The sequence below is a fragment of the Urocampus carinirostris genome, chromosome 19, assembly GCF_059441175.1.
Source record: "Urocampus carinirostris isolate Australia breed hairy pipefish chromosome 19, RoL_Ucar_1.0, whole genome shotgun sequence".
In the NCBI taxonomy this organism is placed as follows: domain Eukaryota; kingdom Metazoa; phylum Chordata; class Actinopteri; order Syngnathiformes; family Syngnathidae; genus Urocampus; species Urocampus carinirostris.
This window is the reverse complement of record NC_142367.1, coordinates 6,576,971-6,594,196: the sequence shown is the minus strand read 5'-3', so window position 1 is coordinate 6,594,196 and position 17,226 is coordinate 6,576,971. Positions and strand designations below refer to the sequence as shown.

The following is a 17,226-nucleotide window of genomic DNA, read 5'->3' as shown; positions in this document are numbered from 1 at the left end:
CCTACGGTAACCGGAAGTAATCACGAATGCTATGTGAGCCATAACAACTCTCACAAAGGCATTAAATGCCTTCATAATCTTAATTCTACGTGAGTCTTTTCTGTAACAAATACTCAATTTTGTCACTCTCGCTTATCATTGTTTGGTTATTCATACTTATGAAGTCGGGCAGTGGGGGTGGACGCATCAGGTTAGCACTGCTCGTTCTATGCGTTTATACTGTCATTGGCGTCGGTTTTAAGAGTATTGTTAATTATTAATTTTACAATTCTAACCATTTTAACATAGTTAGAAGTAAAGCAGTTGAGTCCTGCCATGGCCGGGCATTATACCGGCGGGCGGAGACGTAACTGCGTGAGATTCTTGCTCAAAGAGGTTGTGGCAATTTCGGAGGGAATGTCAAGGATGGATTTTATTAACAAGTTTGTTGAAAAGATTCTGAAGTTTAAAAAGGAGGAGGTACCTGCTGTCATAAAAATGACTTCTGGCAAAGGCTTTGATGTGAGTTTTGAAACGGCAGCTCTTTATCAAGAGTTTTGGAATCGCTTTGAGGGAGTGAGGTCCCATTTTTCTGGATTTACAGTGGAGAAGCTGACTGATAATGCTAACAAGATTGTCATTGTTAGAATGTTTAGTGAAATAATCAGTGCTGATGACGTCTGTTATTGGTTGAGTAGATACTGCTCAGTTAAAGGCCAGGCTATGAAGGTGAGGTGTGAGAAAGGCTATTGGACTGGTGCCTGGAGGGTACCCGTCCAACTACGGCAAGATCCTCAGGGCTTTCAGGGACTGAAACAACTCCCGTCGACTATATTCCTGGGGAAAAACCGTGGCTTTATCCACTATCAAGGGCAACCGAAACTCTGTCGCAAATGTGGTGAGCATGGGCATCTGGCTGAGGTATGTGATCGAATTTTTTGTGGAAAGTGCAGAACAATTGGACATTCCTTTGAGGAATGCATCAATAGCAGAAAATGCAATCTCTGTGGAGAAACGAATCACCTCTTCAGAAACTGCCCGAATTCGTTTGCTAACAAATTGAAAGCTAGGAAGGCAGTTAACAAAGACAACAAAGACAATGAAATAATGTCAGACAACATAGATAATGAAATGAATAAATGTCACAAAGACAATGAAATGAATAAAGATAACAAAGACAATGAAATTAATAAAGTCATGGAAATACAAAATGAAAATGAACAAGAAATGAATGAAGTTATAGAAATACCCAATGAAGATGAACAGGAAATGAATAAAGTTATGGAAATACCCAATGAAATTGATCAAGAAATGCACAAAGAAATTGGACAAGACAAACAAATTGAAAAAACAGATGTACCTACCAAAACCCCTGGAGGAGAGACCAGAGAATCAAAATTGAAACAGGAAGAACCTGGAAATCCTAATTCGATTTCTCATAAAATACCTGAATTTGGACATGACAAACAAATAGAAAAAGCAACTGCCACTCCGAAAACACATATTAATCAGGAAGGGCCTGGAAGAGAGTCCAAATTAGCAAATTTGTTTGCTACGCCATTGCCGGGATTTGGAGAAGACAAACAAATCAAAGGCGAACGACTCTCCAAAAACCCATACGGGCACTGGAAAGAGGGGTAAAAGTAAGACAAAATTGGGAGTGGTGAAAAAAACAGAAATAAAGATAAGAGATTTAGAAGAAAGCCGATTGCCGGTGAATAAGCCCACAAGGGAACTGTATGAAGTTGAGACGGAGGAAGTCGGGGAGGGAAAAAATCTGACCCTTTGTGGGCAGGGAAGTAAGAGACCCCTTGATAGGTCCTCTGGCTCACCCCCGTACCCAGAAAAAAGGGGAAGACCTGGAACCACAGACAGAGAGTCAGAGGGTCCCAGAGTTTTCCCCGGTGAGTCTCAAAATGAGGTACTACTCTTAAGTGATGTGTCTGACACAGGTGACACTCTCGATGATCACCAAAGAATGGACTCAGATCCCCCGGTTTTATCTAACTAGTTTAAATACTTTAACAACAATTATGAGCATTACATTCTCTACTATCAATGTGAGAAGTGTGAGATCAAAGGTTAAGGCTCACATCGTTCCTAAAAACTATCAGAACAGATGTGTTTTTACTACAGGAATGCTGCATCCCCTTTCTAAAAAATTATAAACAGTGGGAAGAGATTTGGCCATATCCGTCATTATGGAGTGGCTCGAATGAAAACCGTAACGATGGGGTAGCCATTTTAATAAACAACCCTCAACTCATCATAAAGGGGAGTACTGTGATGAGAGACGGACGCGCAATCTTAGCAAGACTTTCTTATATAGGGAATGATTTTAACCTCATTAACATATACGGCCATGCCGACAGACAACTCAGGTACGAACTTTTAGAGGAAATCCAGTCGCATATGCTAGGCCATCAACCACTAATCGTGGGAGGAGATTTTAATTGCATCCTAAGTAGGAAGGATAGAAAGAGGACCGATGAGGAGTTTAAAGTAGATAAAACATCAACTTTATTACAAGACATGTGCCGGACATTTAAACTGGTGGACTGTTTCAAATCCATACATCCAGGAAAGGAGGGCTTCACCTGGTTCAGTAGTGACAATGCCAGAGCCTCTCGAATAGACTACATATTTACAAGGGGTTTAGCACAGAGTGATGCAAGATTAATTCCAGTTTTTTTTTTCGGATCACTTGCTACTGTCCTGCTCTTTCTCATTTCCTTCAGGTATGACTGTTGGGAAGGGTTTGTGGAAGTTAAACTGCTCCCTGCTGGAGGATGAGGCTCTAGCCGCACAATACAGGGAGCTGTACAAAGACTGGCAGACCCTTCAAGACTCGTATGATTCACGAGCACAATGGTGGGAAATGACAAAGAAACGAACACAGACCTTTTTTAAAAATGCAGGGAAAAACAAGAAACTTAAAGAGATGAAACGCATGTCGGGACTACAAAGAAGACTCCAACGCTATTTCATCCTAACAGAAAAGGGGATGGACTTTAATGATGAAATCAAAGAGACCAAACAAGAACTAAACGCTTTGGCGGAAATAAAGAGCAAAGGCATCATAATAAGAAGCAGAGAAAGAGAAATAGAAGAAGGGGAAAAATGTACACGCTATTTTTAAAAAAAAATTATGAGCAAAAATGAGGTGCTTTTTAAGCTTCAAAACGAAAACGGGCAAAAAACAAAGGAAAGTAGTGAAATAACAAGATTGGTCAAAGACTACTACAAAAAATTATTTGAAAAGAAAGAAACACATGAGAATGAAATGGGGCATGTATTATCCTTTCAATTGTGGACTCCCAAATCTACTAATTGTGGACTGAGCAATTCGGAAAAACGCTGGACTGTGTAATGTAAGATCAAACATTCGGGAACTCTGTTTGACCCTCACAATTTCAAGATCAGTGCGTCAAGACCCCTTTTTAACATCGGACTTTACCCAAGACCAACTGAATGATTGCATAAAGACTATGAAAAAAGGCAAATCACCCGGGGAGGACGGACTCAACCTCGAATTTTACCGGACTTTTTGGGATATTTTAGCACCAGATCTGTTAACTGTTTTTAACGAATTTTCCAGTCGAGACCATATGCCAGACAGTTTCAGAATAGGGATAGTTACTCTATTGCACAAAAAAGGAGACAAAATTGACTTAAAAAACTGGCGACCCATAACGCTTTTAAACGTGGACTGTAAAATTTTCAGCAAGCTTCTAGCAACACGAATGTCTGTTGTCTTGGGAGACTTGGTTGATCCAGACCAAACCTGTGCCATTGTGGGAAGGAAGATCAGCGACAGTCTCATGCTGATCCGTGACACCATTTGTTATGCGAGAGACAGAAACATGCGACTAGCGGTCCTAAACCTAGACTTTGAAAAAGCCTTTGATCGAGTCTCGCACCAATACCTCTTCAGGGTATTGCAAAAATGTGGTTTTCCCCAAAAATACATCAAGTGGGTAGGACTGCTATACCGAGACATCTACAGCAAATTCATGATTAACGGGAATTTATCGGAAGCAATCGAGATCAACTGCGGTGTACGTCAAGGTTGCCCTATGTCTCCCCTTCTCTATGTTCTTTGCATTGAACCTTTGGCACAAATGTTAAGAAAAGATAGATTTGTCGAAGGCATCAATATCCCAGGAAGTGGGGGACAAATTACCAAGTGTGTTTTGTACATGGATGATTTTAATATTTTATGTACTGACCGCGCATCTGTTGGAAGAGCCCTTGACTTGACTGACCTGTTTGGGAGGGCGTCTGGGTCAAGGCTAAATAGAGAAAAATCACAAGTGAAGTTTTATGGAATGTGGAAAGAGACAGAAAAGGCAGGACTCCCGCTGACGGTGTTAAAGACAGACCAGAAAATCCTAGGGATAAAATTCAATGCGGATGGAGGAGGCGAGACCAACTGGGATGACGTGACAAGGAAAGTTAAGCAAAGACTTGTTTTTTGGTCACTAAGAAAACTGACAATAGAGGGGAAGGTCCTAATCATTAAAGCGATCATCCTCTCAATGCTTTTGTCAATCAGTTTAGTTTTTATGCCTAAAAGAAACGTGCTGTTACAACTGGACCGAGCCATCTTTCGCTTTGTCTGGGGCTCAAAGTGGGAAAGGATAAAAAGAGATACAATGAAAAAGAAAAAGGAAAAAGGGGGGAAAGGAGTGCCTGACCTCCAGCTTTTCCTGGGAAGCAAATATGTCTCTCTCCACTTCCAAAACGCTGTGGGCCCACCCAACAACCCGAAAAGTCAAGCAATGACCCGATTTTGGATGGGCTCATATTTGCGGAAGCTAAAGCTTGTACCAAACAATCGTTTGATTCCAGTTTCATTTAACCTACCACCAACACATCTCTTTATTCGGGATTTTTTGAAGAAGTTTGATTTGGAAACACAAGAATGTCACACTTTACAAAACCACAGGGCCCTTATTGCTATTGTGCAAAAGCGAGCAACAGTAAGCCCTGTGCGGGGGCTTGCGTTTGGCGAATCCACAACGGTTTGGAGCAACGTGAATCATCCTGCCCTCCCAAACAGACTACGAGACTTGTCATGGATGGTGGCTCATGAAGTTCTCCCAGTCAGAGCCGTAATGCACCACCGAGGAATGTCAGCGACTTCGACGTGCCCTCGACCTGGCTGTGGCGCCCAGGAGTCGGTGAGGCACCTTTTTTGCGAGTGCAGCGCTGCCCAGGTCTTGTGGACAATGGCCGACCAACTAGGAAAGTTCCCGGACTTGCCAGCAGGGGAGGTCCCTGATGCACAGTACGTGCTTTACGGGGTGAGTCGGTCGAGGAGGCCTCGGAACGACTTTGCCAGGGACTGGCTCACTCTTGCCGCCATCAAGGACGCCATCTGGACCTCCAGAAACCTGCTGGTATGGAGGTGCAGGCAGATCCCCGTGGCTGTGCTCCAAATGGCTGCAGATACCATACAATCTGCGAGCGGCGGGCCTAGGACGCAGCCATAAAGAAGACTCGTCTGCACCCACCCGGAGGGGGGAGCCAGAGCTACACTGTGGGAGTCCCGGCAGCAATGGCCTGGGTTGTGGAACCCAGAAGGGAGAGGACCCACGCAGAAGGGAGAGGACCCACACAGAGGACTGGAAGAATGCTGCTTGGGAGGGTGGGATGGCAGAGCTATGCCCTTGCACAATAGTATTGCCTTTTACACGCTGGTTAACTACTGTTAAAAGAAAATAACTCTGAAATTGTTTAATTGATGTTGAAAATGTCAGGAAAAAATGTTAAAACGTCATATCGTCACGTCATATTGTCAGATATAAAAAAATTGTGAATATGCTTGATAGCTGTTGAGATTGTCGTGTTTGTTTTGCTGCTGTTGGTGTCGGTGGATTTGTTCAGACCGAGGACAATCGACTTTGGCCTGGACGGATCTATTGACACTAACAAAGATGTTATATAATGAAATTGTGAATATGCTTGATTGCTATTAAGATTTTCGAGAAGGGTTGTTCAAACCTCACATTGTGTTTGCTGTTAAAAACGTAATATTGGAATATAATATTGTGAATGTGCTTAATTGCTGTTGAGATTGTCATGATTGTTTTCTGTTATTAGTGTCAATAAATTTGTTCAAACCAAAAAAAAATAAACTAGCTCACGATAAAAACCACATAAACACTAATATCGGCTTCTTTGAGTCTGATAAAGTAATTTATGACCTAAGAGCATCGTCATCTCAGCAGAAAGCACTGAATTGTTGTTATACTTAAATTATTGTAATGTGACCATGATTTATATCATTTTAAAGACTGGATGTATAGAAAACAAACACTGAGTGATTTCAAGTGACTGCTGTCTGAAAGGGTGAATAGATTCCCACGTGATCCATTTGTGACTGAGTGCCTGTTTGGTATTTTCTGTTGTTGTTTTTAAAGATGTGCATGTGTGTTACAGGTGAGGCCGGCAGAGGTGCTTGGGTGAAGACATGTACGCCAATCGTGTCAACGGTACCATAAATGCTCCAGTGTGGCAGCAAACCAAAAGTCTCCTCTACAAAAACCTGCTCATCAAGTGGCGGACCAAACAGCAGAGCTTACAGGTCTGTGTCATTTTAAATTCAAGAAATTCAGACCTGGGGCCCCATTTATAAAAGACTTGGTTCCGCCATTTGGAAGCAACCTTCTGTATTTCCACTCATTTTCACTCCACTCTCGAGGGACAACCTATGTATCCCTGCCAACCTCTTCTCTGTGGGGGTGAGCTCCAGGGTCTCCTTTCCCCACCTGAGGCGCACACACCTGTGCAGTGTAGCGTAATCCACTTCTTGGCCTCTACTTTAATGTCGGACCACTTCTTTATTTCTGCCATGGTCTGAGGCAACATTGTTGACAGCATCTGCCACATGCTGCCACTCCTCTGCCTTTTTGGCAATCATGATACCAACACCAAAAATGTTTTCAACAATCCACTTCACCCACATTAACCTCCACTTTGCATTGTGTAAAGTTACACATTTTGGTTCTTTTCTTTGGTTCAACCATCTATGCGTTTGGTATGTTTAAATATTTTTTGAGGGTATTCCGTCTTATAAGCATAAAGAGGCGGTTCCCCCACATACGCCAACTTGAGAGTTGATTGTGATCTATATAGAGAAACAGGGGTGGGACGTGTGTGCGCACTGTTTTATAAATAGGAACATTTTTGTTCGCACATACCACCTGTGTTTCCTCTGAACGCCACCTTTAGTGATCTTTCCTATGCACAGTTTTATAAATGAGACCCCTGGTTGCTTTACTGCATGAAAACTCATGAAAACCCACTATTTAGGAAGTGATCCTGCCACTGCTGCTCCTGGTTCTACTGATCATAATCAGCATTAAAAATCCGCATGTATCTTACCCCGGAGTGCCAACTGTGGAGCTGGAGCCGCCGAACTTCAATGCCTTCACCTTCACTAGTCTTGGCTACACGCCTGTCACCAACATCACCAGCCGAATCATGGACGAAGTAGCTCGGGAGCTGCGTAAGATCCACACATAAACACACTAGGTCTACAACGATTAGAAAACAGCATTTATTGACGATAAATTCCATTGTTGACAACTCGTCGTCAGACGCATTTTGCCAACAGAGAAAGGAATCTCCACAATATAATCGGTCATGAGTAATAGTCAATAGTGTCTCTGTCTCGACCGGTAACATGAACAGACAGAAATGCCAGTGTCAGCATCAACTGCTCATACTAAAAATTCACAAGTTAGGAAGTATTTAACCTAAGATAAGGACAATAAAAAGACTACTTGCAAAGTTTGCAAAACAGACCTTGCATTTCATGGCGGTAGATCTGTGATGCAGGAACATTTGAAGAGCATGACATTTGAAAGAAACAGTCTGCCTCACCTTGTTAAGATTCAAAGTACGTTCAACCCAATATAGTTTTGATGACATGCTTTGTACATTTTTAATGCGTATATTTCGTTATGAAAGGAAGTTTAAGCGTTATGCCAGACTCTGCCTGACAAACCGATTAAAAATCAAATGCACGCAGACCAAAGAACAAACGTCATTTGTTAAAATGTTAAAACTTACAAACGTCATTTTTTATAATATTTTGAAGAAAATTGTGAAGTACTTTTTGTTAGACGACCAGTTGTGCTTCACAAAATGGACATTATGTTTTACTTATTTACTGTTCCAGGTCCCGGATTACCCCGGGTACCACACAACAATATTGTTTTAAAGTGGCCTAGTCCTCACCCACAGGGTTTCTGTCAAATAAAGAGATTATTGGTTGGAATGAGGCTGTGTAAACCACTCCTCTTGAATTCATTCACTGATAAGATTTGGGCGGAAGTGACTCATGCCGTAAAGCAGACAGGTGAACATATACGTATATGCATATACACTGCTTCTAATGTACCTCTGTTTATTTCCAGGTATAAAACATTTTTTTATTGTAATTTATTATTTACTCGCCTAAAGAATGGACTGAGGTTTATTTATGTGTCTACTGGCCGATCGCAATGCCCAATTGGTTTTAGATAGTGATTAGTAATTTTTGTACAAATCCATAGTATGTTTATTAAAACATGTATTTTTCATTTTACCCAGTTTTTTTTTATCATTTGCCACATAATTAAATCAACTTAATTCTAAATTTAGGAAATAATAACAATGTTCCGATTATTTGATTAATCATTTTAATAGTCTGTGACTAGTCCACCATTAAAATAGTTGTTAGTTGCAGCACACATAGATAACGTATTCCGTCAAGTCAGTGAGGGGGCGTTATATTGCAGGGAGCTTGAGGTAAGATTGGGCCTAAAGAAAAATCCAGCCCGACCCACAGGTATTGAAGCCTGGACCTGCAAGCCTGGCAAATTAACTTGATCTGAGGAACCGAGCCCAAAGCAAACCCGGATTTATTTATGAGGACTTTTTAATATTGAGGAGGGGAAAGGCTTCTCTCTCGCTTCCTTTTTTTTTAATTAGCCTCCTGTCATTGTACGTATTTTTTTTTCTTTGTGGAGAATCCGCGCAATGAATCCTCCATAAAGAAAAATAAACTAAAACAATAACAGATGGCTAATTTAAAAAGTCAGCATGAGAAAAGCCTGGCCTGGCCTAAACCCAAACTAATGATTGACATTTTAGGCGCGAGTCGTCCCGGATTTCGGGTTAGGTTCTGGTTCAGGCTCTAGCTTAGGATATTGCCTCTACCGGCAGCCCTCCCGGATGGTTTGGAGATGTTCAGCAGTGAAGAAGAGCTGGAAAATGCTAGCGTCCACCAGCCATCCAGCTTAGTGGGCGTAGTGTTCAACGACATGGCTACCACTGCCTACAGCCTGCGCTTCCCCTACACACAGCTTCCGCAGCCCAACGAATTCACTGAGTCGGGTAACATGTCGGCGCTAAGCAAGGTGGATCAGGGCAGTCCTGACTGTTTTAATCTGCATTTATTCTATCTTTTTGCTGTCTGCAGCAGACTGTCTGAGCAGTGGCGGTAACTGCCGAGCCGCTAATTATTGGCATTCAGGATTCGTCCGCCTCCAAACACTGATCGACGCAGCTATCATCCAGGCAAGGCACATTATGTTGTTTTGTTGCCCCTCTTGCACCACACACGCCCCAGGCTGGACAAATAATGGATTATTCACTACAAGATACAGTGCCGTGAAGAAGTATTTGCCCTCTTCCTGAATTATGTTTTTTTTTGCATATTTATCCCTCACAAAGGTTTCAGATCATCAAACCAGTTTTAACATCACACAAAGACACAAAGTGCAGTTTTGAAATGTTGTTTCGATTTATTAAGGTACCAAAAAAAAAACCTAGGCCTATCTAGCCCTGAAGTAATTGCCCTTTCTTGTTAAATCACAAAGTAATGTTGCTAACTACAGTTTGGGAAAGCTGAGTTCAATTCTGCAGACCACACCCAAAACTGACTGCCACCACCTGTGTTAAATCAAGAAATCACTTATATTTAATCTGTTAGACAGAGGGAAGTGGGATACAAAATCTCATGAACACAATAGACATGCAAAAATCCAAAGAAATTCCAGAAGATATTAGCAAAAAGTAATTAAACTCGGGAAAAGGTCATAATAAGGCCATTTCAAAGGTCATAAAGCCATTTCCAAGGCTGTAAGGCTCTAGCGAACCACTGTATGTCCATGATCCACAAATAGAGAAAACTGGCAAACTGTGGCAAATCTTCCCAGGAGTTGTGGACCAACCTTGATTAAGTGTGACGACGGCTCATCCAGTAGGTTACAAAAGAACCTCGAAAAACATCTAAGGTCCTGCAGGCCTCGATGGCCTTAGTGAAGGTCAGTGTTAAGAAAGACACTGGCCAAAGGAACACAAAGAGTCGTCTCACATTTGCCAAAAAGCATCTTGATTATCCTCAAGACTTTTGAGGTAATATTCTGTGGACTAATAAATCAAAATCATGCAGCAGGACAACAATCCAAAACACGCCAGCAAGAAAAAAAATGAAGGTTCTGGAGTGGCCTGGTCAAAATCCGGATTCAATTCTAATTGATATGCTGTGGTGTGGCCTCTAGTTTATGGTAGAAAACCCTACTATATGGCAGATTTAAAACAATTTTGCAAAGAAGAGAGGGCTCCACAGCATTGTGAAAGACTCATGACCAATTATCATAAACGTTTAAGTCAAGTCAAGTCAAGTCATTTTTATTTGTATAGCCCTTAATCACAATAAGTCTCTAAGGGCTTCACAGATTAGTACACTATGTTACACAGACTATTTTTCAGCCGACAAGAAGAGTAGGTTATTATTCATATGCAATGGAGTAGAAGTGAGTTTTAAGTTTAGATTTAAACATTTCCACTGAGGTTGCAGATCGGATCTCAGGGGGAAGAGCATTCCACAGCACCGGTGCCCGGATGGAGAACGCTCTCGAACCAGCAGAACACTTCTTTGCTCTCGGGATCACCAGAAGACCGGCACTCTCAGATCGTAGGCTTCGGACCGGGACATAGGGGCAGATCAGATCTGAAAGATAAGAGGGAGCAAGTCCATGTATGATTTTGTACAATACTAAGAGAACCTTGAAGTCACATCTTTGGCTCACTGGGAGCCAGTGCAAGTTAGCCAAAATCGGTGTTATGTGATCGTACTTTTTTGTCCTAGTTAAAAGCCTCGCTGCGGCATTTTGTACTAGCTGAAGAGACTTGATTCTGGACTTCGGGAGACCGGAGAGTAGTGCATTACAGTAATCGAGACGGGAGGTAACAAATGCATGAATTATAGTTTCCGCATCAGACTGAGACAGTATTGAACGGATTTTGGCAATGTTACGAAGATGGAAGAAAGCGGTTCTAGTAATTTTCTTTACATGCATCTCAAAGGTTAGATCAGGGTCAAATATGACACCTAAATTTTTAACTGAGTCACTCTGTGTGATGTGACATTTGTCAATGTTCACAGCAGTTTTTGAGAATAAGTCACGGCATTTAGATGGACCTTCGGTCTTTTCAGAGTTAAGACGCAAGAAATTGAGTGACATCCACTCTTTTATCTCAGTGAGGCAGGCCTCCAAATTTCCACAGTTTAGTGTGGAAGAATCCTCCAACGGAAGATAGAGTTGAGTGTCGTCTGCGTAGCAGTGGAAGCTGATATTGTACTTGCGAATAATGTCACTTAATGGAAGCATGTAAATGTTGAAAAGAAGGGGGCCAAGCACTGAACCCTGCGGAACACCGCAGGTAACATTAAAGGGCTCAGATGTCATTTCACCATATTTAACACAGTGCGTCCTATCTGAGAGGTAGGATCTGAACCACGAGAGGACGGTTCCTGAGAGACCAATCCATTTTTCCAACCGTTCTAGTAGGATATTGTGGTGCACTGTGTCAAAAGCAGCACTAAGATCCAGCAGCAGCAAAAGTGATGAAGCGCCAGAATCCATTGACATTAGGAGATAATTTGTTACCTTGATCAGAACTGTCTCAGTAGAGTGGTTAGCCCTGAATCCTGATTGCATGGATTCAAAAAGGTTATTCTCGGATATGAAAGCATTCAGCTGCTGTGCCACTACTTTTTCGAGTACTTTAGAGAGGAAAGGTAGGTTTGACACAGGTCTGTAATTACTTAATATTTCTGGATCAAGGTTGGGTCGTTTCAGTGTGGGTTTAATAACGGCGGACTTAAAAGCTGCTGGAACTACACCTGAGGAGAGTGATATGTTTATAATATTTAGAACTGAAGGTCCAAGGACGCCAAAAAGACTTTTAATAAGTGAACCTGGGAGCGGGTCGAACTGGCAAGTTGTCGGTTTGGCCGCATTTACCACCTGTTTGAGATCATCAAGTGACAGTTCACTAAAACCGGCCATTTTCCCAAGGCAGCCACCCTGTCGTGCATCTGTAAATTTCAGTCCTTTAATATGTGTGGTATTAATAATTTCTTTAGCAATTTCTTCCTGTATGCATTGAATCTTCTTAGTAAAGAAGACCATTAAGTCCTGAGCAGAGTGTGTCGAACTATCTGCGATAGTCTGTTTATATTTTTTTATCGCTGCCAAAGGTGGCCTAACTCACAGCTAGGTACAGGGAACAATTACTTTTTGACGTAGGGCCAGATCGTTTTTTTTTGGTGTGCCTAAGTAAATCGAATCAACATTTCAAAACTGCATTTTATATTTATTTGGATTGTCCTTGTGTTATATTAAAATTGGTTTGATGATCTAAAACCTTTGTAAGTAATACATGCAAAAAAACACAGAAGTCGAGACAGGTGCACAATACTTTTTCATGACACTGTAGTTTTAACTGGTTGAGATTTGACAATGAAAGCTCATCTCATTAGCTGCACCGCTTATCCTCAGTAGGGTCGCGGGGGTGCTGGAGCCCATCCCAGCAATCATCGGGCAGTGGGCAGGGGACACCCTGAACTGGTTGCCAGCCAATCGCAGGGCACACAGGGACAGACAACTCGCTCGCTCATTCACACAATTTGGACCGGCCAATCCACCTGAAATGAATGTGGGAGGAAACCGGAGTGCCCGGAGGAAACCCACGCAAGTACGGGGAGAACATACAAACTCCGCACAGTAAGTCCGGCAGCTGGATTTGAACCCACACAGGAGGTTCCCTAGACCTAAGAACTGTGCCGCACACGCGCTAACCACTGCCCCGCCGTGCTGCCCGACAATGAAGTCATGTCTAGCAAAAGCTAGTCAGCGCAGTTTGTTTATGTTTTGGGTCTCTGGACTCCTGACCGATCAGACTAAAGATTTGGGTGCCCGCCGCCAGGAACAGACCAAGCGTCCGGTGTGGAGCGAGATGAACGTGAAGGCAGTGATGATGGGTCAGCCGGGCTGGGTGGAGGTGCACAAGTTCCCGCGTGCCCTGATCTCCATCTATCTGGTGCTGACTTTCACCCCCTTCGTCTCCTTCCTCATCGTCAACGTGGCGGCCGAGAAAGAGCAGCGCATCAAAGACGCCATGACCATGATGGGGCTCTACGACTCTGCCTTCTGGTGAACCATTTTGACTGCCGGCTTGCTCAGGCTGACTTTTTCACACCTGATGTCTTCCTCGCAGGATGTCGTGGGGCATCTTGTATGCTGTCCTGGTGTGCGCCATGTCTGTGCTGATGGCTGTTGTCGCCACATGCACGGCGCTCTTCCCCGGTAGCAACTTCCTGCTCATCTTTTTGCTCATCTTCCTCTTCGGAATCTCCTCTGTGAGTCTTACCTCCCTAACTCACACCTATCACTTACACAGCAGCTAAAATCATATGCCTACCCACAACAGACTGACTTAATTAACAGGTCCATTATCCGTTTGACAAACACAATAGTCCAGGATATCACTCACCCACTAAATGGTTTGGGAACCTTTTTGACCCGACGAGCCATCATAGCAGAATATTTTTGTTTTTTGGAGAGAGAGAGAGCAACACCTTATATTTTAATAAAAAATTCAACAAAAGTGCCAAACCTGCTCTTCAGACAAAATATATTTTTTTCACTGTTTGATGTTAAATAATTTGTTAAAATGATATTAATGCCAGTGCTTGAGTCCCATATCAACAAATGGTCCTTACCACATCAAACTTCTCTCCCTCCTGTAGTTACTTTAGATCATTAAGGCTGATTTTGACTGTCTTTTCTTTCATACAATTTTTTAAAACAAAGTTATCACAAAGTATCTCAACAGTGAACATGGATTGTTTAGTGAGCTTCTATTTAAAGGATTCTTTAGCGCTGTACAGCCAAACAGGGTCTGTTGAAGTTACACTTTGACTGTAAACCGTAGTTGAGACTGCACTATATCTACTCACTGAACCAACCGCATTTCTAGTGTGCTTCGGTATTGTATGGACCATGATTGGGCTTACGCAAATCAGGCTTGGAACAACACAGAGATTACTTGCATGTGTGAAAATTTGATCTCCGAGCCATTTGTACTCATGAAAAGAGCCATATTTAGCCCGCTTACCCAGTGTTTTTGTTTGCCCGCGTCCCTGCGTCCTAGACGCATCATTTTTGCTGGGGACGCATTGTGTCAAATCAACGTGCGTCCCTGGGACGCAACTTTTTTGACACCAAATTCTCATTATTACCCAATTACTTTTTTTTTTTAACAAAGATTTACCGCACTCCAAACTTTTCGGCAGGCAGATCAGCCATTGTTGTTTTGGTCTCGCGCCGATCTCGGCAAACGAGATCTCGTTGCTTCGAGATGACGTCATTGTTTTGGTGGTTGTCGAGTTAAAGAGAAGTATGCCTCTGTAAAAACAGTTGGTATTTGGTGCAAATCAACAAAAAATTTGTAATTTCTTTAGTGTCGGTAATAAGTCGAAACATAATACAGAAAGTGGTAACAATGGCAATAATTCCGGCACGAAAAAACAGCAGAGAAATTCTTCAGAAGACCGCGAAGGCAAGGAAAAGACGTGTTTTAAAGCGAACGATTCGACGAAAGGTAAACAAAAGAATACTAGCAAGAAAAAAGGACATTTCTGCCAAAATGGACTAAATTATATTCCTGGTTACGCTATGAGGAGGATGATAATGGAGGCTACATGTTCTGTGATGCGTGCACCTAGCGTGACAAAAAAACTGGATTGCATTAATCATTTCGCAAAACGAACTTTCAGAAAAGCACATTGGATCGGTACAACGACAATGAAAACCACAAATTAGCTATGGAAATTTCGTTGCTGCATTTGGACCCTGAGAAGGCATAACAACTGTGGCAGAACAGAAACCACGAAGAATATATGAACTGAAAAAGCCGAAATGATTTAAACTGCATGCAATATATAGACTAATATTTCAGCAATATTTTTTTGTATAATGTACAATATTTTTGTGAACTGAAAAATCTGAAGTGATAACGGCTTTGTATTACCAATTAAGTGCGATGATTAAAACTGAATGAATATATAGATTTATATATTCATTTATATATTTGTCGCCGATTTACAATTTCAACCTCGATAACAATAAATTTTGGGGACCCATAGATCTCTGTTGGGACCCATAGATTTTTGAGCATGCGAGTCCCCGGGACCCATCACTTTTCAGAGGTAAAATGAACACTGCTTACCATAGATTCCCGACCCTACACCAATACTTCATCTTACTACTGCCAGGGCGTAGATACAGAATAATCAGAAGGGCCTGCCTCGGGAGATCCCCTCTGTCATTACCTTTCTAAACAACAAGCCCTGCTGACTCATCCAATGAATCTGCCCTCTTTGTCCCACTGTCATATATGTTTGTCATTCTGCTGTTTCGGTAATGTAATCTGAGTTGTTTTCCCCCGATACAGTCAGTGGAAGTGAATTTCCCTAAGGGAGACCACAAAATTAAATCTAATCTTATCTGCCCAAAACGTACAACTCAGAGCAAATGTAAAACGTGTTGTCTATGTGTGCACAGATTTTCTTCTCCTTCATGCTGACACCGTTAATCAAAAAGCCAAAGTTTGCCAGCACCGTGGGTTCCATGTTGACTGTGTGCTTTGGCTCATTTTCGCTTTTCATCATCTTGGTGGAAGATTTCCCCCAGGGGCTAGTCTGGATCCTATGCCTTCTCTCCCCTGCTGCCTTCTCGATTGGGATCGCGCAGGTGACCAACTCACAACCTGCCAGACGGGGCTTGTCCAAATGCAATTGAGACATGCCTTATGTAAACTCAGGTGGTGTACTTGGAGGCTCAAGGAGAGGGCGCCGTCTTCTCATCACTGGCCAGCGGGCCGCACCCGCTCTATGTGCCGCTCATTATGCTGGTTTTTGACAGTGTTCTCTACCTGCTACTGGCCCTCTACCTGGACCAGGTTTTGCCAGGTTAGTCTGGCTTCGGGACTCGGCTCGGATGTAATTCTTGATTTGGTGTTTGAATTCTATTTTGAGTTTTATATTACATTGGATTGTGTGGCAGGTGATTTTCGGATGAGGAGGTCTTTGCTGTACTTCCTGAAGCCGTCCTATTGGTCCAAACGCAGCAAGCGCTACGCAGAAGTGTGCTCATTATATGACCCCGAGGCAAATGGCGCTCCCAGCAGAAGCGAGTCAGAGGAGCCCGTCGCACCAGAGTTCCGGGGAAAAGAGGCTATACGGTAACGCTGGTTTGACTTGGTTGTGTTTTGCATTGGTCAATTAACAACAGTCGGTGCAAATTCACCTAAACTAAATCTGCAGTAGTCATTAACACAAATGTCAGATCCCGTTAACATTAGTGCAGCATTGTCAAACTTATTTTTGTTCAGGGGCCACATGGTAGAAAAAACACTCACTGAGGCGGGTTAGTAAAATCATGCTATAAAAAGTGTGCCCTGGCTGTTGGTCTGGGAATCTTTCGGAGGCTCACAGTTCTCTCAAATCGGAAGAGTTGGTACCATACAATTTTTGCCATTTTGTTTAATTTCTGAAGGCCTACAGAAAATTTAGCTCTGTCTCTATATAGGCATAGGACATATGAAAAGAAAAGGTTTGTGTTTAGCTTTTCCTACTGTTTAAAAAAAACAACAGTTGAACATTGCTAAGTTTCTTGAAAATACTCGTTTCCATGATATTTCTGGAGAACATGGCTTTAAGTGAAAGAATGCATTTCAAGCAGAACTTTCACTTTGGTCCTTTTTTTGCATTTGTGATGCATCCAATATCTAAACCTTGCTTTCCATAAAAACAAGGACACTCTTCTTGCAAAATTACATTTTATTGGAAGAACACTGAACTTATGCATGAACTACGCATCAACTTTGGAAGAACTTTTCGGC

General features: G+C 42.3%; 1 protein-coding gene across 4 annotated transcripts in view; it reads left to right on the top strand.

The window, feature by feature from the left end:
• Window positions 1–17,226, top strand: part of abca5 (ATP binding cassette subfamily A member 5) — a 63,764-nt gene continuing 46,538 nt past the window's right edge. Inside the window, exons 1-10 of one of the 4 annotated variants that reach the window (XM_088323304.1) lie at window positions 1–89; window positions 6,424–6,568; window positions 7,297–7,492; window positions 9,196–9,366; window positions 9,455–9,549; window positions 13,249–13,475; window positions 13,540–13,681; window positions 15,888–16,076; window positions 16,147–16,294; window positions 16,389–16,566. In XM_088323304.1, the coding sequence (XP_088179430.1) occupies window positions 6,455–6,568; window positions 7,297–7,492; window positions 9,196–9,366; window positions 9,455–9,549; window positions 13,249–13,475; window positions 13,540–13,681; window positions 15,888–16,076; window positions 16,147–16,294; window positions 16,389–16,566 (1,460 nt within the window). In that variant the 5' untranslated portion in view covers window positions 1–89; window positions 6,424–6,454. Of the gene's footprint in view, window positions 191–452; window positions 502–6,423; window positions 6,569–7,296; window positions 7,493–9,195; window positions 9,367–9,451; window positions 9,550–13,248; window positions 13,476–13,539; window positions 13,682–15,887; window positions 16,077–16,146; window positions 16,295–16,388; window positions 16,567–17,226 lie in introns of those variants that run through there. The other 3 variants (XM_088323301.1, XM_088323302.1, XM_088323303.1) reach the window with 3 other exon arrangements.